At 48.0% G+C, this 22,426-nt stretch overlaps 1 protein-coding gene across 10 annotated transcripts; it reads left to right on the top strand.

Annotated features, from left to right (window-relative positions):
• The first annotated feature begins 1,322 nt into the window (after positions 1 to 1,322).
• Positions 1,323 to 22,418, top strand: CHD4 (chromodomain helicase DNA binding protein 4). Of its 10 annotated transcripts, none has more exons than XM_017814611.1 (41): positions 1,323 to 1,339; positions 1,615 to 1,689; positions 2,513 to 2,674; positions 4,612 to 4,739; positions 4,920 to 5,111; positions 5,496 to 5,614; positions 6,067 to 6,308; positions 6,393 to 6,520; positions 6,645 to 6,780; positions 6,993 to 7,174; positions 7,310 to 7,549; positions 8,318 to 8,521; positions 8,604 to 8,809; positions 9,052 to 9,183; positions 9,443 to 9,539; positions 9,907 to 10,098; positions 10,186 to 10,386; positions 11,318 to 11,455; positions 13,508 to 13,629; positions 13,740 to 13,913; positions 14,232 to 14,373; positions 14,836 to 14,967; positions 15,079 to 15,196; positions 15,407 to 15,531; positions 15,804 to 16,041; positions 16,211 to 16,383; positions 16,544 to 16,724; positions 16,801 to 16,911; positions 17,084 to 17,172; positions 17,259 to 17,392; positions 17,868 to 18,012; positions 18,200 to 18,365; positions 18,751 to 18,860; positions 19,104 to 19,236; positions 19,385 to 19,462; positions 19,574 to 19,711; positions 19,806 to 19,914; positions 20,232 to 20,364; positions 21,243 to 21,438; positions 21,554 to 21,745; positions 21,845 to 22,418. In XM_017814611.1, exons 3-41 carry the CDS (start codon positions 2,578 to 2,580, stop codon positions 21,904 to 21,906), a joined length of 5,835 nt encoding a protein of 1,944 aa, XP_017670100.1. In that variant the 5' UTR covers positions 1,323 to 1,339; positions 1,615 to 1,689; positions 2,513 to 2,577; the 3' UTR covers positions 21,907 to 22,418. The 10 variants fall into 10 exon arrangements, with proteins under 10 accessions (XP_017670100.1, XP_017670101.1, XP_017670109.1 ...); XM_017814612.1 differs by lacking the exon at positions 1,323 to 1,339 and adding an exon at positions 1,457 to 1,473; XM_017814620.1 differs by lacking the exon at positions 1,323 to 1,339 and having other exon boundaries at positions 1,587 to 1,689; positions 2,513 to 2,668; positions 4,606 to 4,739; positions 21,554 to 21,729.
• The last annotated feature ends 8 nt before the right edge of the window (positions 22,419 to 22,426 follow it).

Genomic DNA, 22,426 nt, shown 5'->3' with positions numbered 1-22,426 from the left:
TGAAATGTGCACATGCACCACCAGGTGCAGGACAGAGCAGGGTTTGAGGAACAATCAGTGCAGTTGTGGAGACCCAAGTGTTTACCGGGAGAGATGGATAGTACTGTGCCTCTTTGTTAAGATTAATAGAGTTAAGAGAGATGCTCAACACAGGATAGGCAGTATTATGGGATGTGATTTTGTTTAATGGGAAATTAATGATACAGTTGCATGTGCATAATCGGGGTATACTTATACCTATGGACCGTTCATGTCTGTGCAAAGCAACGATGAGTTTCCTGGTAGAGGGCCACCACGGGGAGCTGAGTGAGAAGGAGCAATGGAATACAGGGACATGCTGCGTATCACAGAATCAATTAGGTTGGAAAAGACCTCTGAGATCAAGTCCAACCCATGACGGAACACCACCATGTCAACTAGACATGGCACTAAGTCCCATGCCTAGTCCTTCCTTGAACAGCTCCAGGGGTGGTGACTCCACCACCTCCCCGGCCACTCCATTCCAATATCTGATCACCCTTTCTGTGAAGAAATTCCTCCCGATGCCCAGTCACTTGTCACTAGTTGCCTGGGAGAATGTGTATCCCTGGGGTACGAATAGTTCTGCAGGTACCAGCAGCCAGGAGAGGAGGAGGCCTTGTGTTGCAGGAGGGGCACTGAAGTCACCGCGGGCTCCCCACACATAGGCTGGCAGTGGCAGTGCCCACGCCGGGCACGAACAGCTCTAGAGGGGTCCTGCGGCCCCGCGGGCAGAACGTGCGGGACAGGCACGGTGGGCCGGGGCAGGGGAGCGAGCGGGGCCAGAGCCCCGGGGCTGGGGGGGAGGGAGGGCGGTGCCCAGAGCCTGTGCCCGGGGCTGGTGCCAGCGCGCGGTGCCACGGCCGGCCCCGCTCCCCGGGACCCCAGGCGGGGCGGGCAGGGCCGGGGGGCGGCGGCGCAGCCCCGCGGGTGCGGGGCGGGCGGCCGCGAGTATTATGGGATGCCGGGCTGGACGGTGGCTCCCGGCGACTATTATGGGATGCCTGCTTGGGCGCGGGGGGTGTGGTGTGGTGTGGTGTGAGTGACTATTATGGGATGTGCGCGCCCGGGGTGTGACTATTATGGGATGTTCTGAGGGGGGGTCTTCACACTGTGCCCTCCCGCCCCCCCCACCGCGCGCTCCCCGCGGGAGGAGGACCCGCCTATTATGGGATGGCAGCCCCGGGGGGCGCGCGCGCAGGGTCGCGCCGCCGGGGGGCGCCCTGCCCCGGCGCGCAGGGTCCCGCGCGGGGCGGGGGGGGAAGGGGCAGTATTATGGGATGTGGGGGGGGCAAGTATTATGGGATGTCGGAGCGAAAGGGTGCGAGCATGGGGGACTATTATGGGATGTTTCTCGGGGGGGGGGGAACAGTATTATGGGATGTTCCCGGCGGGAGGGGTGGGTATTATTATGGGATGCCGGCCGGGCAGTGAGTGGGAAGTTCTGAAGGGAGGGTGAGTATTATGGGATGTCTCGGGGGGGGGTGTTTGCCGGGGAGACGGGGGCGGGGCCTGTTGCCGGGGTCCCGGGGCATATTATGGGATGTGGGCGGGAGGGGGCGGGGCCTAGCCGGATTTTTTTTTTTCCCCTTTAAGAGGCGGTGCCGCGGTCGGAGCCATTTTCCCTTCAGCGGCAGCGGCGGCGAGCGAGGAGCTGGGGTCCGGAGCCGGGTGAGGAACCGGAAGGGAACGAGGGCGGGCAAGGCCGTCTGTCGCCTCGCGGGGCGTCCCCGCCGGCAGGCACCCCTCTCCGCCGGGCGCCCCGTCGGTCCCGGCCGCAGCTGCCCCGGGGACACGCCGTCCCCGTGCCCGGGCGGCCGCAGGACGGGTCCGGCCCCTCCGCCGCCGCCCCGGCGGTGCCGCAGCCCCGGCCCGCGGCGGCCCCCGGGGAGCGGTGGCCTCTCGGCGCTCGGCAGCCGGACTTCCCCGGCCCCGCCCCGCGCCCCCCCCCCGGGAGATGGTGCCCCCCGCCCCCGCCCTGCGCCGCGCAGCCCCGCTCCGGGCGGGGGCGGCGGAGCGGGGCTGCAGAGCCCGCCCGGCCTTTTGTGTGCGGCCGACGGCGGGGCAGGGCAGGGCAGGGCCGGCACTGCGGTGCCAACTCGGGGCTACCGGGCCAGGCACCGCGCTGACAGCCGGCCCCGGGGCTCCCGTGGGAGCCCGACTGCCTCGCCTGCACCGCTGCCTTCTCCCAGCCTAAGGCAGAAATAACCGAGGGCACCCGGCTGCAGAGGACGGGAGAGTTTTCCTTTAGGACAGCTGTTTTGGCTTCCTCGCCAGAGATGAGTTGCTGACTCAGTTTAATATCTGGTGTCCTCAAAGCCTTCTCCATCACAACTCTAAGCTGGTACTTGCTGCCAGTGTTTCTGTTTTGCATGGGCTCTAAATCCAGTAAAGTTGCTGTCTAAGCTTTCTCACGGATCCTCTTGGTAGCACTATTGCTTGGAAAAACGGAGTTCGGATCTGCTGTAACTTTCTCTTTTTCTCTTCAATGAAGTACTGGCCGGACTGGCAAGAAGACGACACTCTGTGTAAGCCCAGGCCTCCCCCAGCTTGGAGGACATGGCATCGGGCATTGGATCTCCGTCACCGTGCTCGGGGGGCAGCGATGATGATGAGATGGAGATCCTGTTGAACAACGCTATCCCCCAGCATCTAGGTATGGCGAGCCTGCAGGGCATGCATGTGGAATGGGGAGAATGCTGGTCTCAGGTTGAATGTGTGAAATACGTGATTCGTTGGGGAATGTAATTTTTCTTTTTACTGCAAGCCATGTGTATGTCTTTGATATCCAAGTCCCAGGGTTACTTCAAAGCACGAGGCTCAGGGCTTTGTGTCAGGTGGAACCGACTTTGTTCCAAGGCATTGCAGGTTGTCGGGGCCTGTGCTTTGAGGAGGTGTAGAGGGTGGAGGCAGTATGTCCAATTCTGATGGGGTACCAAAATGCCTGGGAATTTGATATTTCATGAATGGGGAGGGGGAAGAGCGGTAATATGTGAAAGGGCAGGTTGCCTGGCTTGCTTTCATCTGGGAACTCAGACCGGCTGACGTCCAGAGAAAACTGCCCTGGGCTGTTGCGTGACCCACTTTCCTTCATCACCACACCCAATTATTGAGGTTTCTTGTGATTCTTGCTCTGTGCTGCTTGCTCACCTTTCCTTTTCTTGTAGTCCTTGTATCTTTTCCCTCGTTTGCATCCTCATCATCAACGTGAGGCTTGAGTTAGAGCCCTGGGAACTCATGTGGTATGGGGTTTTTTTTTTATTGCTATTGTTGATGACCTGCTCTGTGGCCACGTACCTGGATTCTTCATTTCCTTGTGGAAAGGAATAATATATAAACAGATGTGTTGGATTGTAAGGCAAGTTTGAGTTTTCATACTAACTCATGCTGTAATGTTGTAGCGTCATATAAGAGAAGTGTTGTAACTGGAAAGGGAAGATGGTGGTGTGGGTTTTGGGATTTTTGTTCGTTTGGCATTTTTTCTTAAGCTTTGACTCTAGGGTTTTCTGGCATCTCTGAAATCTTGGGCAGAAGGGGACTGTCAGTAAGGAAAATCTTGATGAAGAAAAACTGTTAAATCCCCTACAAAGTAGAGAGTATATGTAGTACCTTGGTGGGTCACCAAAGGCTCTAAGTCAGAACTTGGAGTAGAAGAAGAGGTGTGATCCCTGAAGGACCTGGTGTTATAGGACCATGGGAGTGAAGAGACATCCACTGGTAATACGGCAGGAGGCAGGTGTGGGACCCCAGGTTCTGAGAGCTTGTCCTCTGCTGTTTCACCCCTGGCTGCAGTAGCTCCTCTGACCTGTGGTTTCCTTCATCCTGTCCAGCTCCGGTGGTCAGGAGGCCATTTTCCCTTGGAGGGAGAAGGAGTGACTCTGGCTGTGTTCGGTGGGCGGGGCGGCGGGGGAGGGCGGGTGGCCGCGCTGCTCCGGCAGCCTGCTGCCACAAAGGGAAGGGCTGCCTGGCTGCCCGTGCCCCTCAGGCTGGGGGCGGCCATGGAAGGGGGCACACAGATGGGAGTGTGCAGTGGTGGTGGGGAACTGGCATGTGTTCTTCTGGTCAGGCAGTGAGCTTGCTAGCTGTTGGGGCTGGGGAAGATTCTGTCAAATCTGGATCAGAATAGAGTTGCTGAGTAACAACTTTGCTGTGGAGGAGGAGAAGTAGTGGCTTACCGACCTGTATTTTGCATGCAGCTGCAGCGTGCTCTGTACAGCTGAAGGGGCTAGATGATTTCTTTCCTGAAGACCCATGAACTGAAACAGTATCCTAGTCAGGTTCTCATGTGGCTACCTGTTTTACACTCTTTCCTCTTCTTGTTGGGTTATGGCAAACTTCTTGTCCTTAAGTTCTGAGTGTAACTCTGCTTGGAGAAGGAATATTGTGTAAATAGGAGGTGTTAGGAGGGGGAAAACTCTGTTCAGTGGTACCTTAGGATAACAATTTTGGAGTATCTGTTGTGAACAGTAAGAGTTATAACTAGTTCTGTTTGTATGGAGCAAGTTTGTATGGACAAGTTGATCTCTGTGAAGTGGGCTATACTGTAGTGCACAGGTGTGGTTTGAATGAGACATGTTGCCTCTTCACATCCAGAACCTGAAGAAGAGGCAGAAGAAGAGCTTCTGTCAGAGGCTGACACCCCCAAAATCAAGAAGAAGAAGAAGCCCAAGAAACTAAAGGAACCCAAAGTACCCAAGCTCAGCAAGCGTCAGAAGAAGGAGGTAAGGAAAAGGATGCCTAAGGTCACACTGAAATATGCATATGTAGGGGGGTGCTTACTGACGTTGGTCTATGGCAGCAGTCCTTTGTATGAGTCCTCTAGAGCATGGGGAGAGAGCGATGTTTAGTGCTTCTCCAGGGTGTTTTCTCACAGCTGCCTGATCTTCTCCCTCCCTCCCCAGCTAGGGGACAGCTCTGGTGAGGGGAATGAGTTTGTGGAGGAAGAAGAGGAGGTTCTGCGTTCTGACAGTGAGGGCAGTGATTATACCCCTGGGAAAAAGAAAAAGAAGAAATTAGGACCTAAGAAGGAAAAGAAAAACAAAGCCAAGCGCAAGGAGGAGGAGGAAGAAGAGGAAGAAGATGATGACTCAAAGGTGAGAAGCTACCCTGCTGACTTAGTGCTTGCTCTTCATTCCCAGGTATCTGATTTGGGGGATCATTGTGCTCTCCATTTGCGATGGCAGAGGGAGTTGGGGCTGTTTAGTTTCTTCTTCCTCCACTAGACCTGCTTGACTTGACCTTTTTCCCACCTTGCATTCCTTCCTGTCTTTTACTTTAAACACACATGGAATTTACATTGGATCCAAAGATTTTTCCCACCTTCACTGTCTTCTGTTGAGACTGTGTCTTATGGTGATAAGTGGATGTGTGTGGGGGGAAATTCCCTGGGTCATCTGTGGAATATGGAAGATGTGTGGAAGTTCTACTCTTCCCTAGAGCAGAACCAGAACATTTTCTCTGTAATTCTCTCTTCATAGGAGCCAAAGTCATCTGCTCAGCTCCTGGAAGATTGGGGCATGGAGGATATTGATCACATCTTCACAGAAGAGGATTACCGCACACTCACCAACTACAAAGCTTTCAGCCAGTTTGTCAGGTGAGCTGCAAGCCTATGCCTGAAAGGACTCTGGAACAAAAAAAAAAAAAGAGATGGGACAAAAACTAGATTCCTTGATTTTTAGAACCTCAGGTGCACATTAGAGACACTGGTGTCATACCTAGAGCAAAAACTGAAGTAACAGTAAAATAGTTGATCCACAGCTTTTTTGTTGCTAGTCATCGAGATGATGCAAGTCCTCACTCCCAGTCCACTTTCTTCCCTACTATGCTGAATTCTGTTTCGTTTTCCAAGCCCCTGAGTATTTGCATCTTCCCCATAGAGTGAAGGATGGGAGTGGAAAGATTCATTGACTGTTGAGATCAGAGATTAGAAAGGAAGGTAGTTTGAGATAGATGTGCTGATGGGGGTGGCAGCAGGGAGAAATAATGTAGATTTCAGGGTGGTTCAGTAACCCTTCCTTCCTTCCTGCCTTCCTTAACTGCACACAGGCCACTTATCGCAGCCAAGAACCCAAAAATAGCAGTGTCGAAGATGATGATGGTACTGGGAGCCAAATGGAGGGAGTTTAGCACAAACAACCCCTTCAAGGGAAGTTCAGGTGCATCTGTGGCAGCTGCTGCAGCTGCAGCTGTTGCAGTAGTGGAGAGTATGGTGACAAACGTGGATGCTGTCCTGCCGCAGCCCCCCGTAGATGTGCCACTCAGGAAAGCCAAGACAAAGGAAGGCAAAGGTGAGATGAAGAGTCTGGCAGGATGATTGAGCGTGAGTGGTGTGAAGGCAGTAGCCCTTCTGACTCTGTCTCCTGTGTTCTCAGGACCCAATGCCCGGCGGAAGCCTAAGGCAAGTCCTCGTATTCCTGATATCAAGAAACCCAAAACAAAGAAGGTGGCACCTCTGAAAATCAAACTGGGAGGATTTGGTTCCAAGCGTAAAAGATCATCAGTAAGTGATGCTCCTACCTTGACTTTCTGAGGAGGAGGTGATGATGTACTAGGAATGCTGGGGGGGGATATCTGCTGCCCCCCAGCACGTGTGTCTGAGTGACACAGCTTTTCTCTTACCTCAGAGTGAAGATGATGATCTGGATATAGAGTCAGACTTCGATGATGCCAGTATCAACAGCTACTCTGTTTCAGATGGATCTACAAGCCGTAGTAGCCGCAGTCGCAAAAAACTCAAAGCTGGGAAAAAGAAAAAGAAAGGTATTGATACTTGCTGACAATGGGAGGCAGCACAGCTAAGTGTGTGGAAAAATTGGAGAACGTCTGTGCAGAGTTTGGATATTTAACAGTATACAAGAGTTTTGGATTCTGGGTCTCTGCATTGTTATGTGGGCTGTTGGGAGAGTACCCTTGCTGTACGAAGCCTGTACCTGTGACTTGTACTACTATAACTCCTCACCACCCCTCTGCAGGTGAGGAGGACTCCACAGTGGCTGTGGATGGCTATGAGACTGATCACCAGGACTACTGTGAGGTGTGCCAGCAGGGAGGAGAAATTATACTGTGTGATACCTGCCCGCGTGCCTACCACATGGTTTGCCTGGACCCAGATATGGAGAAAGCTCCAGAGGGCAAATGGAGCTGCCCACACTGTGTGAGTAATGAATTCCCCAAACAGTGCAAGAGACCATAGAGGAGGGGGATGTCAAGTCACTTGGGGCTGCTCTTCTGTGGTAATAAAATAACCACAAATACATGACTTTGTTTTTCTGATTTCCCTCTCCTATAGGAAAAAGAGGGCATTCAGTGGGAAGCAAAGGAGGATAACTCTGAAGGTGAGGAAATCCTGGAGGATGTAGTGGGGGATGCTGAGGAAGAGGATGACCACCATATGGAGTTCTGTAGAGTCTGCAAGGATGGAGGAGAGCTGCTGTGCTGTGATGCCTGTCCTTCATCCTATCACATCCACTGTCTGAATCCCCCATTGCCTGAGATTCCCAATGGAGAGTGGCTGTGTCCTCGCTGCACTGTGAGTTTCTGCTAGTAGCATTCTCCTATTGCTACGAGAGTTGATTGATCTAATCCCTTCAGTTTATCATGTTTTCCTGGAAATGATTGTTCCTTCGAAGACTCTTACCTCCTCTCACACTTTTGTCATAAAACATAAAGGCCTGGCTTTTTGTGGCTGTATTGCGCCTTGTTGACTGGCTGCCTTCTCCAGACAGTGGGAAGGACCAGATTGACAGCCTTTGGGTCTCATGAAGTTTGCCCATGTACAGAGTTGTTGGGTGATTTTTAGTCCAGGATGCCAAGGCTCACTTTTCTTGGCTCATGTGTCTGTGTAGAAGCAGAAGAACAATTACAAGAAAATTCAGTGCTGAAAGTGTTTTAAACTGATGCTGAAACAAACTTGGTTTTTATTTTGCAGTGTAAGCTCTGTAATGCCAAGCCCTTTTTTAGTAGATGGTTAGGAGAAATATCACACTTATCTAGAAAGTTCTTGAAATAATTAATGTAAGTGGTGTTAGTTGCTTTCATTAGTTGATATGGACTTACAAGATGATGAACAAAAAAGCCGTTTCAGGACATAGCCCTATGCTGGGCCCTTAGTTCTACAGCAGAATATTTTCTGCACAAACTTTAAATGAAGTTGTGGTTGGACAGACTACTGGGCTCATCAAGCCTAGCAAATTCTATCTGCATAGTAAAGCTGTGGAAGTGACTCTGTGTTTCTGCTCAGTGCTTCTGTGTTGAAGTACCTACACTCTGATGCATCAACCTCTGTTTAACTTTCCAGTGCCCAGCTCTGAAAGGAAAAGTGCAGAAGATCTTGATCTGGAAGTGGGGTCAGCCCCCAGTTGGCCCCGCACCACCACGTCCACCTGATGCGGACCCCAACGCTCCACCCCCTAAACCTCTGGAGGGTCGACCTGAAAGGCAGTTCTTTGTCAAATGGCAGGGCATGTCCTACTGGCACTGCTCTTGGGTGTCAGAGCTGCAGGTGAGTGGAGGACTCTAACCATGTTAGAAGGATGGATAGCTGAGGGTAAAACACCTACTAACTGCTTGTGTCCTGACTTCAGCTGGAGCTGCACTGCCAGGTCATGTTTCGTAACTACCAACGCAAAAATGATATGGATGAGCCACCCTCAGGGGACTTTGGAGGAGAAGAAGAAAAGAGCCGAAAGAGAAAAAACAAGGACCCCAAGTATGCTGAGATGGAGGAGCGATTCTATCGATACGGGATCAAGCCAGAGTGGATGATGATCCACAGGATCCTTAATCATAGGTAGGTGGGGGTAACAAAGAGGATTTTCAACAAAGACCTTAAGCAGGGCTAAGGGAGAATGGAAGAGCTAATCTGCAATATGACTGGGAGAAACAGTGGGAGTTTTTTTTTGTTGGTATGACAAATATAGTTGTTCTGTTTCTGTTGCTTCACTAAGACCTCCTTCCCTTCTCTTGCATTTGAGTAGATTGGGTGAGTTGTGCCATTTCACTGTGCTTAAGACTTACTGGTTTCTTCCGCAGTGTGGATAAGAAGGGGAATGTCCACTATTTGATTAAATGGAGAGACCTACCCTATGACCAGGCTTCCTGGGAAAGTGAAGATGTGGATATTCAAGATTATGACCTCTACAAGCAAGGCTACTGGAATCACAGGTAGGAGGAGTATCTAGAGGTTGTGTTCTCATTTCCCCCAAGAGAAAATACTGGCATATGTCAGTCCCCCTTGTTGCTGACTCCTTATGCCTTTGGGCAGGGGCCTTGTACCTCTCCACCAGTTCATGAAGGCTCCAGCCTCGTTCTCTTGGGCCTATTGAGTTGGGTGATTGCCCTCCTATTCTTTGAAATAGTTTTCTTTTGACCTCTTAACAAAAAACCATTAAACTTAAAAGTTCTTGGGACTGTCTCTGCATAGGGAGCTGATGCGAGGTGAAGAGGGCAGGCCTGGTAAGAAGTTAAAGAAAGTGAAGATGCGGAAACTGGAAAGGCCCCCTGAGACTCCCACAGTAGATGTAAGTTAATGTTTATTGCTTAGAAACCATTTGATCTGCTTATTTTGGGGTGCCAGCAGGTAAATAGAAAACTGAAGAGGAAACAGTATATGGTTTAGAGTTCCTTCATGGCCTAAAGCAAAAATGGCTTATAGAGCCTTCAGACAAAGGTCTACCTTGTCCACTGGATGAGACTCTAACTCTAGGTGAAAGGGTTTTACAAAAATAAGATGGGTACCTTTGGCCGTTTGGGAATTAGGTTTGGTGCTAGTCTGGTTGTCATCTGTGAAGCCTTATCTGTACTAATGAATGTATGGGTGACTGAGAAAGGACTCTTGGTAGCTATCTAGCTAAGGTAAAGGGTCTTAACTCTTCCTTTCCACTGTAGCCAACAGTGAAATATGACCGGCAACCGGAGTACCTCGATGTAACAGGCGGGACCTTGCACCCCTACCAACTGGAAGGACTGAACTGGCTGCGCTTCTCTTGGGCCCAGGGTACAGATACAATCTTGGCTGATGAAATGGGTCTGGGAAAGACTGTGCAGACCGCAGTGTTCTTGTATTCCTTATACAAAGAGGTGAGAGCTGGGAGGTCACTACCCCGTGTATTAGTGCCTGTATTAGTGATTGCAGTCATCTAATGCTCTTACTGACTCTATTTGTAGGGCCACTCCAAGGGTCCCTTCTTGGTGAGTGCTCCCCTGTCCACAATCATCAACTGGGAACGAGAGTTCGAGATGTGGGCCCCAGATATGTACGTAGTGACCTATGTTGGGGACAAAGACAGCCGGGCCATCATCCGTGAGAATGAGTTTACTTTTGAGGATAATGCCATACGTGGAGGCAAAAAAGCATCCAGAATGAAGGTAAGGAACTCTGCTGTAACACAAGCCTGAATTAAGAGATGCACTTAGACTGGCTTTCAGTAGCTGAGGTTCAGATACTCTGATGTCCCTGGGAACTGATTATGCTTTTAGTTTCCAAGGGGAAATAACTGCAAATTGATGACAAGTGGGCGTTTAGACTCCTGCTGTAGACTGTTTAAACACTTGACTAGTCTGAACTAATTCAGTACTGAAAAAAGAAAGCTAAGATAATACTGACCATAGGCAAGTCCCTGTGTCTTTCCTACTTAACCTGTGAAGTTGTGTATCGTTTCTACAGATGTAAGTCCATTGTATGTAAAAGACAAATATACAAAAAAAAATTTGAACTTTTTAATCTTTCTGAGGAACTGGCTGACAGTGAGGCCATGCCCAGACAAGAAGGAAGAGTCTGATATAGGTGGCTAGTTTCTGCAGAATTTTAGTCTTCCTAGTAAAACCAGTATGGAAGCTAAAGCATTTTCATTGGCAGAGGTAGATAGGACTCCCTTCCTTCCCTTGAAATTAAACTACATTAAGTACTAACAGTAATTTAAAATTCCATGGTAAGCTATTTATCTTTTTTAGTCTTAGCTTTTTGATGAACCAGTCTTCTCCGAATCTCATTTTCTTAACATGCCTCTACTCACGACTTAGTTGTTAAACATCTGTGTTGGAGGATTTGGCAGCTGTCCAAAAGTAGCAGGTATTGAGGGGGTTGAGGAGACTTACATGCGTTGAGAGTAACGGGGGATTAAAAGACTAAAATGGTTTGGGCAGCATTTTGAATCTTGTGACAGAAAATTGTCGGTGTGAAAAGTTTTTGATATCCTCATGAGCCGTAGTCAAATAGCACAACACGGAGAAACACTACATCTGTTTTGCATGGGACCATTCCTCTATCCTGTTACATGTTCATCTTTTTCCTTTGCAGAAGGAGGCTGCTGTGAAGTTCCATGTGCTTCTCACTTCCTATGAACTGATCACAATTGATATGGCCATACTAGGCTCTATTGACTGGGCCTGTCTCATTGTGGATGAAGCTCACAGGCTGAAGAACAATCAGTCTAAGGTACAGAGAAGCATAGGTGGTTCATAGGCATGGCATATGTTGTGGGGGGGAATGGGCAGAGGATGTTCACAAGATTCAATAGCTGCTTCTAAGCTCATAAGTTTGTCTGACAAGTCTTAGTCATTTGTTCAGTAATAAATTTCATGTATTATTAAAAAGAAATTTATCAGCCTTTGTCTGGATATCAGTCATCATTGGCAACAACTTTACTTTTGTACAGATCACTGGTTAAAACACGGGTTAAATACAGACCACTGGTCAAAACACCATTTCTTTCCAGGTGAATGGGCAATTGATGTAGACTGGAAAACAGAAAAACCTGGATGTGGTTGTTGCTCTGAAATACAAACTGGCTTCTCTGAAAGCAGGTCATATATCTGCAACACCTTTGTTCTGAAAAGGTTTACCATGCTGAGCATAAAACAAGCTCATGAGCACATTTACCCTGCTTCCAGAGTAGGCTTGCTCTCTGCATTCATCCAGCTTTGAAGCAGAACTAATTAGATGCTATACAAATGGAAGAGGTGGGCAGAGGTGTTCAAAAATGTCTGGGTAGGTGCTGAAAGCCATATAGCTGCTTTTATATGAAGCTGCACCTTAGCTAAGCTTGTTTGAATTTGTAGACTTGACCGTACTTCCTTAATCCAGCCCCTCCATAGGCCTTTGTACCTTAATCAGTTGGGTTCTAGTGCTCAGGATGCTAAAAACAATTGTTATTGGAAATCTGGTTTTAGAGGTTCTTGGAGACTGTAAGACAGTTGCTGCTTGTTTTCTGGTTTTGCATTTAAATGGCTTTAGCTTTTTGGGTCTTGGCATGAGGCATCTTCATGAGGCATCACAGCTGTGCTTGCAATTCAGTTTCTAGATCTTTGTAGGCACCGAGACTGGATGCCATTCTGTGTTTAGCATTGAAACTATTGGGAGTACGAATGAATGCTTACTGTTAATATTCATTAATTGAAAGAGGATGTAGAGGCTCAAGGTTACACTCTGATGCTGTTGGTTATCCACCCAGAACCATTAAATCTACCTTTTCCTAGAGCAGTTTCCTGCTTACAGGTATTTGGCTGCAAGACAGATCAGATGCTTCTTTACAGATTGAGGTTATCTACTAAAGTTTTGCAGATATGATCAGTAACTTCCACATTTTATTCCAAAATGAGAATGTTTTTAACTGTAACTATATAGAAAGATAATTCCCCATGGAGGCCACTAGAAGGATTCTTCTTGTGCGATAACCAAAACATAAGTGATAGTGGGATTTTCTTTGTTTCCTTTGTTTTTTGTTTGCCATCTAGTACAAGCTACTTTCATTAAGTTTGACCTTGTATCATGTTAAGTGTAAGATACACAAAGAAATCGCCAAGCTTGTAAGTAAAATAGTGCTCTATTGTCAGTTCGTGCTGCTGAACATGGTACACTTGTGCTTTTTTGTGCAGTACTTTAACTGCTCGCTACATCTGTCTGGAATTAACTTCATTGTTGTGAAAACCAGCACAAATTACCTTGAAGACACGTTGGCAAACTCTTAGCTCTCTTTCTCCTCTGCTTGTTCAGATCTCTGGAATATTGCCAGGATTGATATGAATAGGAAGAGTGACTTAGCTATTTCTAGAATTCTCAAGGCAGAGTAGTTGTAGGAACGTGGAACACAAATTTAAGAAGAAAAGGTACATAGTACTTTAAGAAGAAAAAGCACATACAGTCTAGAAGTGATTGGTGGTCTGAAGGAGCTTGTAACTTGTAAGAGCAAAGGAAACCTTACCAGCACCTGATAACTTGTAGGAGTTGCTGCAGTCATGTTTTAGCTATGCACAACAATGATCCAAATGAGATCAGTCTAGTGACCCTGATTGGAATGTGAACTACTTGGAGCTCTTGTCCAAACAGCTGATGTGATCTAAATTGAAACCTAGCTTGGTGTCAACTTTTTTTTTTCCTAGGAGATTTATTTTTTGTAGGCCTATGACTTGATAAGCCTTTAATATGTTTGTGTTTGGTTTTTGTTTGTTTAATTTTCTCACCATTTCTTCCCTCCTCTCTACTTTCCAGTTCTTCCGTGTGCTGAATGGTTACTCCCTCCAGCACAAGCTGCTGCTTACAGGAACTCCCCTGCAGAACAACCTGGAAGAGCTGTTCCACCTGCTGAACTTCCTGACACCTGAGAGATTCCAGTATGTCTTGCAGCACAAGTCAGCCTGCCTGCCTTGTCACTCCTATCCCCTTCCTTGCTCTTTTTCTCTTTTTCCTTTGTGGCATTTGCTGAGTGTCTATTTCTCTGCAGTAACTTGGAGGGCTTCCTAGAAGAGTTTGCAGATATTGCCAAGGAAGATCAGATCAAGAAGCTGCATGACATGCTGGGCCCGCATATGCTGAGGCGTCTCAAAGCTGATGTTTTCAAGAATATGCCATCTAAGACTGAACTCATTGTCAGAGTGGAGCTGAGCCCTATGCAGAAGTGAGTGTGAGAATGAAGCACCTGCTGTCGAGTTGCTGTTTCTTTGTTCTGCAGTTTCAAAGAGGATGCTGAAACAGCCTTATCCTCATTATAGGGCTTTCTGCACAGTGGATGAGAGGAAAATTTCCTGCTTCCACTATAGCAGAGGAAGGACTGATCCTGTGCACTGATGTAAGGGATAAAGAAATAGTGAATGTCACTGGCAGAGTCTGGGTAGCTGGCAGGTAGTGCCACAAGCTGTGCAGAATCTAGCAAGAGAAGAGCATGTTAGTCATTCTCACGAGGTGTGTCTGAGTTGTACCTTCTTTTTTGTTTCAGGAAATATTACAAATACATTTTGACAAGAAACTTTGAGGCACTGAATGCACGAGGTGGTGGTAACCAAGTCTCGTTGCTCAATGTTGTTATGGATCTGAAGAAGTGCTGTAACCACCCCTACCTCTTTCCTGTGGCTGCTATGGTATGTCCAGTCACTTACTCTGTATAAGCAAATTCCCTGCTGGCTGTTATCAAGGAGCCAGTTAACTCCCTAGCTGAAGCATGGAGGGGTTCCCATTCCTCTCTTTTTGCCTCTGTTTTTTTCATTTTGTCTGTATTTAGACCTAACATGCTGGAAGGCCTTTTTTTTCAGCATATTTTTATGACAGGTAGGAGCTATCTCATGACTCCTGCAAGATGGTGAAGAGTAGGGACTAAGTAAGAAAAGAGGGTGGTGTCTAGAAGTCAAATTGCAAGAGAAAAGGCACAGGGTAGCACTGATGTTTTATACAAGCAGTGTACTACCTTGTGGTTGTGCCAAGGTAAATGACCAGGTGTGACCCAGCATCTGATGAACACAGCTGGGGACTAAGGCCAAGTTACATCCCTTCAAGCTGTTTTTTGTCCCTTACCCCTTATTCCCTCTTTCTCTTTTTCTTCTCAGGAAGCTCCAAAAATGCCAAATGGCATGTATGATGGTAGTGCACTTATTCGAGCCTCTGGAAAGCTGTTGTTGCTCCAGAAGATGTTAAAGAACCTGAAGGAAGGGGGTCACAGGGTGCTCATATTCTCTCAGGTATATGGGGAAAAACCTTAGGCTCGGAATTCTTTTTCTGAGAAAGAACTCTGTTGATCTGGTATCCCCTTGTCCCTCACTCTTTCGTGGTGGTGTTTTTCTGGTGTGCAGATGACTAAAATGTTGGACCTTCTAGAAGATTTTCTGGAACATGAAGGGTACAAATATGAGCGGATCGATGGAGGAATCACAGGGAACATGCGTCAGGAGGCTATTGATCGCTTCAATGGTATGGAGTCTCCTTTTTTCCTGTAAAATGAAAACTGTCGCCTTGGATGTGCATAGTGGTCAACATGGGATTGTTGTGGTCCAAGCTTTCCATTGCTTTCCTGGAATGTTAAGTTAGTAGTAATTCCCTGTCAAGTGATGTGGGTCAGATAAAAATCCTTGTTCGAGTGTTACACTGTCCCTTGATTAGTTTTATTCTCTTTTATCTAAGCTCCTGGAGCTCAGCAGTTCTGCTTTCTGCTTTCAACTCGAGCCGGGGGTCTTGGTATTAACTTGGCCACAGCAGACACTGTGATTATCTACGATTCAGACTGGAACCCCCACAATGATATCCAGGTGAGTCTGAATGAGCCCACTCACTGTGGAGTAATCCTGAGGAAGAGGGGGAATTAAATTGTCAGGAGGAGGGAAGGAATGTGAGACTTCCCATCTAGAAATATGCAAAATTAGAGCAGTGAGGATTGGTAGAGATGGGCAGTGAAATAGTGAAGGGTTCCTCCAGGGTACAGCCTTCACTAATGTTAAGAGCCAAAATGAAGGCAACCAGGTAGGTGGGGTGTATCAGACCTGTGTAGCTCTAGATTATTTTGAGCACATCTCTTTTCTAGGCCTTCAGTCGTGCACACAGAATTGGACAGAACAAGAAAGTGATGATATACCGCTTTGTGACAAGGGCCTCAGTGGAGGAGCGTATCACTCAGGTGGCCAAGAAGAAAATGATGCTAACTCATCTGGTAGTGAGACCAGGGTTGGGCTCCAAGACAGGCTCCATGTCCAAACAGGAACTTGATGACATTCTCAAATTTGGCACTGAAGAGCTCTTCAAGGATGAGGCTACTGAGGGGGGTGAGTGCCTGGGAGTAGAACCGAAAGGGGTGGGGAGATCTGTCTCCTTATGTAGTGAGAGACTGGGGACACAGTGCTGATTATAGCTCAACAGAGAGGTCTAGGCTGGCATTCCCTTTCCTACTCCCTCGAGATCCACACAGCAACTGTGCCTGTGCTCTTCCTTCAGGGGATAACAAAGAAGGTGAGGACAGCAGTGTCATCCACTATGATGACAAAGCAATTGAGCGTCTGTTGGATCGGAACCAGGATGAGACAGAAGATACAGAACTTCAGGGCATGAATGAGTATCTCAGCTCCTTCAAGGTGGCCCAGTATGTGGTTCGTGAGGAGGAGATGGGGGTGAGTAGAAGTTGGATGTCAGCTAGTATGTTCTGCGGAATGATGGACGATCAATTAAGTAAATTGAGCTCTGATGCTTTTAAGGACAAGCAGGCATATATCTGCTATGACAGGTTGGGACTTGGAGCATAGAGCCCTAAGTTTGTTACCTTTCTGGCAGGAGGAAGAGGAGGTTGAACGGGAGATCATTAAGCAGGAGGAGTCAGTGGATCCTGATTACTGGGAGAAACTGCTGCGTCACCACTATGAACAACAACAGGAGGATCTGGCCAGGAATCTGGGCAAGGGCAAACGTATCCGCAAGCAAGTTAACTACAATGATGGCTCTCAGGAGGACAGAGGTACAAATCCACAGGACCCTGAGGGAAAAATGGGTGTAAGTATATCTTGCTGGGAAGTAACGGAGTAGCGTCTCAGGCTCACGTGCTGTTTTTCTTTCAGACTGGCAGGATGACCAGTCAGATAATCAGTCAGATTATTCAGTTGCTTCTGAGGAAGGAGATGAGGACTTCGATGAGAGGTCTGAAGGTAAGTTCTGGTGAAGCTAGACTTCTTGCATCACTTTCTCTGAGTGTAAAAACAGCTGGGACTCGGTTTGGGAGATTTATACATTTTGCGGTGCTGTTCTGCCAGGGAAATATTCACACAACGGTGTGCTGTGCATTGTCCCTCCTCCTTAGCTGCATTTCTCTCTCTTCAGCAGCTCGTCGGCCTAGCCGCAAAGGCCTGAGAAATGATAAGGATAAGCCTCTGCCTCCCTTACTTGCCCGTGTGGGGGGGAACATCGAGGTAAGTAGTACCAGGAGTAGGCATTTGCATCCTATCTGCTTCTGTATGGCTCTTGCCATGTCTGCCTGTCTCCTCCTCCATTCTAGGTTTTGGGTTTCAATGCTCGCCAGCGGAAAGCCTTCCTCAATGCCATCATGCGCTATGGAATGCCACCTCAGGATGCCTTCACCACTCAATGGCTTGTTCGGGACCTCCGTGGCAAGTCAGAGAAAGAGTTTAAGTGAGTCTGCATTAGGCAGGGATGGAAGACAGGCAGCATCTAGTCCCTTTGGGAAAGAATGAGAGTGGGGCCTTAGAAACTACACTTCCTTAATGTAATAGTTGATTCTTCGTGGGAGGATGAAGTATAAGCTGGGAGAGATGAGGGGGTTGTTCCAAGCTCTTACTTGAACTCAACTCATCAGTCACCAAAAGCAAATGCTTTCAGAGGAGTAAGCATGTAATGAATACTCTCCCTGAGTCTTTCCTAGGCTAACGGTTGCTTCTGGCTCAAGTCTCTTTGAGTCAGCTTTATGTCCTTTATATAGTAATTCTGTCAGGAAATTCTCCCTTGAAAGAGCCTGGAGCCCCAGAACTTGTGTTACTATGGGTTAGGAATCCTGGGGTAATTTCCCTTATGTGCTAGAAGGTGTCTGATGATGTGTGTCTCCAGCCAACTTGATTTATGGACTAATTGCTTTTTTCAATTGTTTCAGGGCCTATGTTTCGCTGTTCATGCGCCATTTGTGTGAACCTGGAGCTGATGGTGCAGAGACCTTTGCAGATGGGGTCCCACGGGAAGGTCTTTCTCGACAGCACGTCCTTACTCGCATTGGGGTCATGTCACTTATACGCAAAAAGGTAGGTGCCTGGCAGAGCAATGTGGCCTTTGCTGTCCATACAGCTGTAGTCACACTGTAGTCAGTGAGCTAGGGAGTTACCTCTCCTTTCACACCTACTTTTGTCATATGCTGAGTGATCCGCCTCTGCTGGTTTGAGGATGAGCTTTGTATGACTCTCCAATGATATGTCTTTCCCTCTCATGCAGGTGCAGGAATTTGAGCATGTGAACGGCCGCTGGAGTATGCCAGAACTGGCAGAGATAGAGGAGAACAAGAAACTTTCACAGCCAAGCTCTCCCTCTCCAAAAACTCCAACTCCTTCAACACCAGGGGATACACAGCCGAATACACCTGCCCCTGTTCCTCCACCTGGTGAGGGCTCCCCCCTTGTACAGCCCTGCGTCCTGACCTCATCCTGACTGTTCCCCTCACCGGAACTGTGGTGGTGGGGTCTGGAGGTGGACGCAGATCAACTTACTCTCGTGTTAGGAGGGCTGCCAAAGACATGTGCAAACCCTTAAAGGCAAGAGAGGACACTAGCTTTCCTTGGATAAGCTGACATCAGTGAGAAGTCCAGCATTTGTAGTGGGCAGGAAAGGGGTGGGGGGTGGTAGTGTTGAGCGATGTTGGTTCCATTTTGATGGGTCTGATCTCTGGGAGGAAAGGAGATGTGTGCTTGGTAACTGGGAGGGGAAGACCTTACTGACAGCTTCTCTTCTTTCATGTGCTGTGCTGCTCTGGTGTGGGGAATACATAGAAGAAGGAGTAAAAGTAGAAGAAGGAGCCAGTGCTAAGGAGCAAGGAGAGCCATCTGAATCAGAGAAAGAGCTCAATGCCTCTGCTACTGAAACAGAGGTCCCAATGGAGGTGAGTCTTGGGTGGCTTGTTTGCCTCACAGTATCTCTTGCAAATTTCTCTACTTCTGACCTCTCTTTGTTGTTCAGCTGATAAGACAGAGATGAGTTCTTGGAGTGATATTTAAAGGTAACTCTCAGATCCTCAGAATTGGCCTGACAGTTTTGTGCATCTTTGCTTTCTAAATTGCTGTAGCTGTCTTCTGTTTCCACGGACTGCTTTACCTTGCTTCTCACCGATTGCTGTCCTCTGCAGGGTGCTCAGCCTGTGGAGACACCACCACAGGAAGCAAAATCCCCAGCAAACCCCACGGAAGCAGATGAAAAAAAAGTAGAGGAGCCGGAAGTAAAGGAAAGACCAGATGAACCAATGGAAGTAGAGAGCAAAGGTACAAAACACTTCATCCTAAAAAAACAGGCCTGAATGTAGAAAAACACCGGGGAGTTACAGAACAGTATTGGGTTTCTCTGGTTGAAGAATAAAACTGTGGACTTGCTGTGTTCCTCTACATCTCATGTTCCCTTTCCCTCCTGCAGCTGATGTGGAGAAAGTGGAGGACAGAGCACCTATTGAGAATCCTCCTGAACCTCCTATAATCACTCTGGATGAGAAAGGTGTGAGGAATGATAATTCCCTTCTCTCCCTTAACCTCTCTTCTGCAAGGAGTCCTTGTGGGTCCAGCTTGTGTGGTATCTTGTTTTTCTAATAATTTCCTATGTGTACAGATGAGAAAAAGGATGATGATAAGAGAGACGTGGTGATGCTGCAAAATGGAGAGATGCTGAAAGAGTCAGTAGATGAAAGGCACAAGAAGGCAGTAAAGCAGCGCTTCATGTTCAACATAGCAGATGGTGGTTTCACTGGTATGAGATCTTTATCTGCTTGAACTGGTTTATATGCCCCTGCTTGTGTTTGTGAAATAACTTCCAACCCTTCTGGTGTCTCTTGCCTTTCCAGAACTACACTCCCTCTGGCAGAATGAAGAGCGGGCTGCAACTGTCACAAAGAAGACCTATGAGATCTGGCATCGGCGTCATGACTACTGGCTCCTTGCTGGGATTATCAAGTATCCTTGCCATGATGGATCCATTTTCCTGCCTTGTACATATAATTTGTGAAGGTGACAGTCCTGGGTCTGTCTCGAGTAGGCTGAGTGATAGCGCTTTATCCTCTTTCAGAAGAGTGATAGTGATGGTGGGAGGAGGAGCTTCCTGCCAGCACAGTTAACACTTAGCAGGACATAGTTCTCATTCCTTTTCCCTGGCTCCTGTTCCTCCCCTCTGTGTGCCCCCTTTCCCCACCCCCTCTGAAGAACAGTACTGCCTGGGCTGTGTATTCCCTTGTTCTCACTGCCTTTGTTTGCCTGAGCTCATCCCATCTCAGTCATGGCTATGCCCGTTGGCAGGATATTCAGAATGATCCACGTTACGCCATCCTCAATGAACCCTTCAAGGGTGAGATGAACAGGGGTAACTTCCTGGAAATAAAGAATAAGTTCTTGGCAAGGAGATTTAAGGTAAGAATTTGTCTTCAGTTTGATAACTGGCTGGACCTCTAAAGAACAAAAGCTTCAGTTCTGAGTTCCATTAAGAAAGTAAAAGGTTTCTGCAGTGCCTTTCATTTTAGGGGAAATTAAAAAATGAATCAATATATCTTAGAGTCATGCAGTTGCTCCATGATAGTTCTCTTTTCTCTGGAAATGGTACCAGGGAGCTTGGTTCAGTGCTCTCTATCCAAATGTTTATTCAACAACTGATATGCAGGAGGCTTAAGATTGAAGTGGCTTTGTCTGCTACAGCCTACTCCATGTGCCTAAACAGAACTGTATGGATTGGTGAAAGGGTTGCCTTCAGTCTTTACCTCATCATCTTCAGTAGTGAACATGGCTTAGTTGTGGGAGTGATTTAAGACCAATCCAAATAAAGGCCATGTAGGTCTCAGTCTCTGGGCAAAACATTAATTCATTATAGTCTGGATGGTCAGTTCTGCACTGACAGGATTCTTGTTGATTTCTCCAAATGCTTATAAGATTTCAGATTCTTCCTGTAAGTAGCATGGGACACTTCTCACTTGGATTCAGTGAGAAATCTCCATCCCCTTTGTCTCAAAGGAAGAGTAAAATGGCAAACAACTTGGTCTGTAAAGAGAATCTGAGGAGGAATGAGAATCGTAGAGGATTTGTAGTAGCCTTTTATTAAACCTGATGTAGCCTGGTTTTTTTGCGTACCTGGCTTAGCTTTGTGAAGCCTTTATTGTTTTGGGCTACTCAGTAAAAGAGGCTCAGGTGCAGAATCTCATCTTGTGAGAGGGTGAAGAACTGGAGTAAGACTAGGGGTGCAAACAGGCCCCCCCTTTCAGGCAGCTGCTGAAAGACGCATTCCTCCCCCCTTGCAGCTCCTGGAGCAGGCGCTGGTGATTGAGGAGCAGCTGCGGCGAGCTGCCTATCTGAACATGTCCGAAGACCCATCTCACCCTTCTATGGCTCTGAACACACGTTTTGCAGAGGTGGAATGCCTGGCTGAGAGCCACCAGCATCTATCCAAGGAGTCAATGGCCGGGAATAAACCGGCCAATGCTGTGCTGCACAAAGGTAATGCGGTGTGATAAACAAGGCTGGGGTAGGTGCTTACCATTACTGTCCCCTCTCGTTTTTTCCCTCTGGGGTGTCCCTTTCCCCTCGGAACAGATGTCCCTTTCTCTTCTAGTTCTGAAGCAGCTGGAGGAGCTTTTGAGTGACATGAAGGCAGATGTGACTCGTCTGCCTGCCACCATTGCCCGTATCCCGCCCGTGGCAGTGCGCCTCCAGATGTCCGAGCGCAACATCCTCAGCCGCCTGGCCAACCGCAGCAGTGAGCCCCCGCCACCGCCCCCGCCCCAACAAGTATGTACCCTCTCTGGTCAGTAAGCATTGCTACTGAGGAGGGGGGGCTCCATGGGCAAAGCTGGGCTCTGGTGACCAGCCCTCGAGTCTCAGATCCTCTTCTCTCGCCCTACAGGTGGCCCAGCAGCAGTGAGTCCCTGGCCCAGTGCTGTTGAAGTTTTGGCCAAGCTGAAGTGACCCCACCCCACCCCACCCCTTCACACTCTACCCCTCTGCCTGACATTCCTGACTGGGTGCTGTTTCCCTCCATGGAAGCTGCTGCTCAGGTCTCTGGGAGGAGAAGAAACTCCTTCCTCTGCAGCCAGCCCGTTGGAGCAAGGAGTGTGTTTAGGAGAGAGGGGGATGGATGTATGATGGACTCTGTATATAGTGACTGGAGGCCCCAGCGCCATGTCTGTTACACGGAGAACCTGGCTGTGTTGCTCGTTGCCTCCGCCTGGAATTCCAGTTTTTGTTCTTAATTTTATTTTGAGTTTGTTTACTGAGAAGAGTGCGCAGGCAAGACCAAGTAAAAGCCAGGACAGAGACAAAGCTACCTCCATCAAAATCCTTTTTAATACAAAAACTGACCGGACTCATCCACTAGTAAGCAGCTTGAAGACAAAAGCAAACAACAGTGAAAAAAAAACAACAAAAAAACCAGAGCAAAACGTTGATAAAACTGAAAAATAAAGTTTCCTTGTATTTTATTTTGTTG

This window comes from Lepidothrix coronata, unplaced genomic scaffold, assembly GCF_001604755.1.
Source record: "Lepidothrix coronata isolate B3197 unplaced genomic scaffold, Lepidothrix_coronata-1.0 Scaffold46, whole genome shotgun sequence".
In the NCBI taxonomy this organism is placed as follows: domain Eukaryota; kingdom Metazoa; phylum Chordata; class Aves; order Passeriformes; family Pipridae; genus Lepidothrix; species Lepidothrix coronata.
The sequence above is the reverse complement of the archived record's forward strand: the minus strand, read 5'-3'. Positions and strand labels throughout refer to the sequence as shown.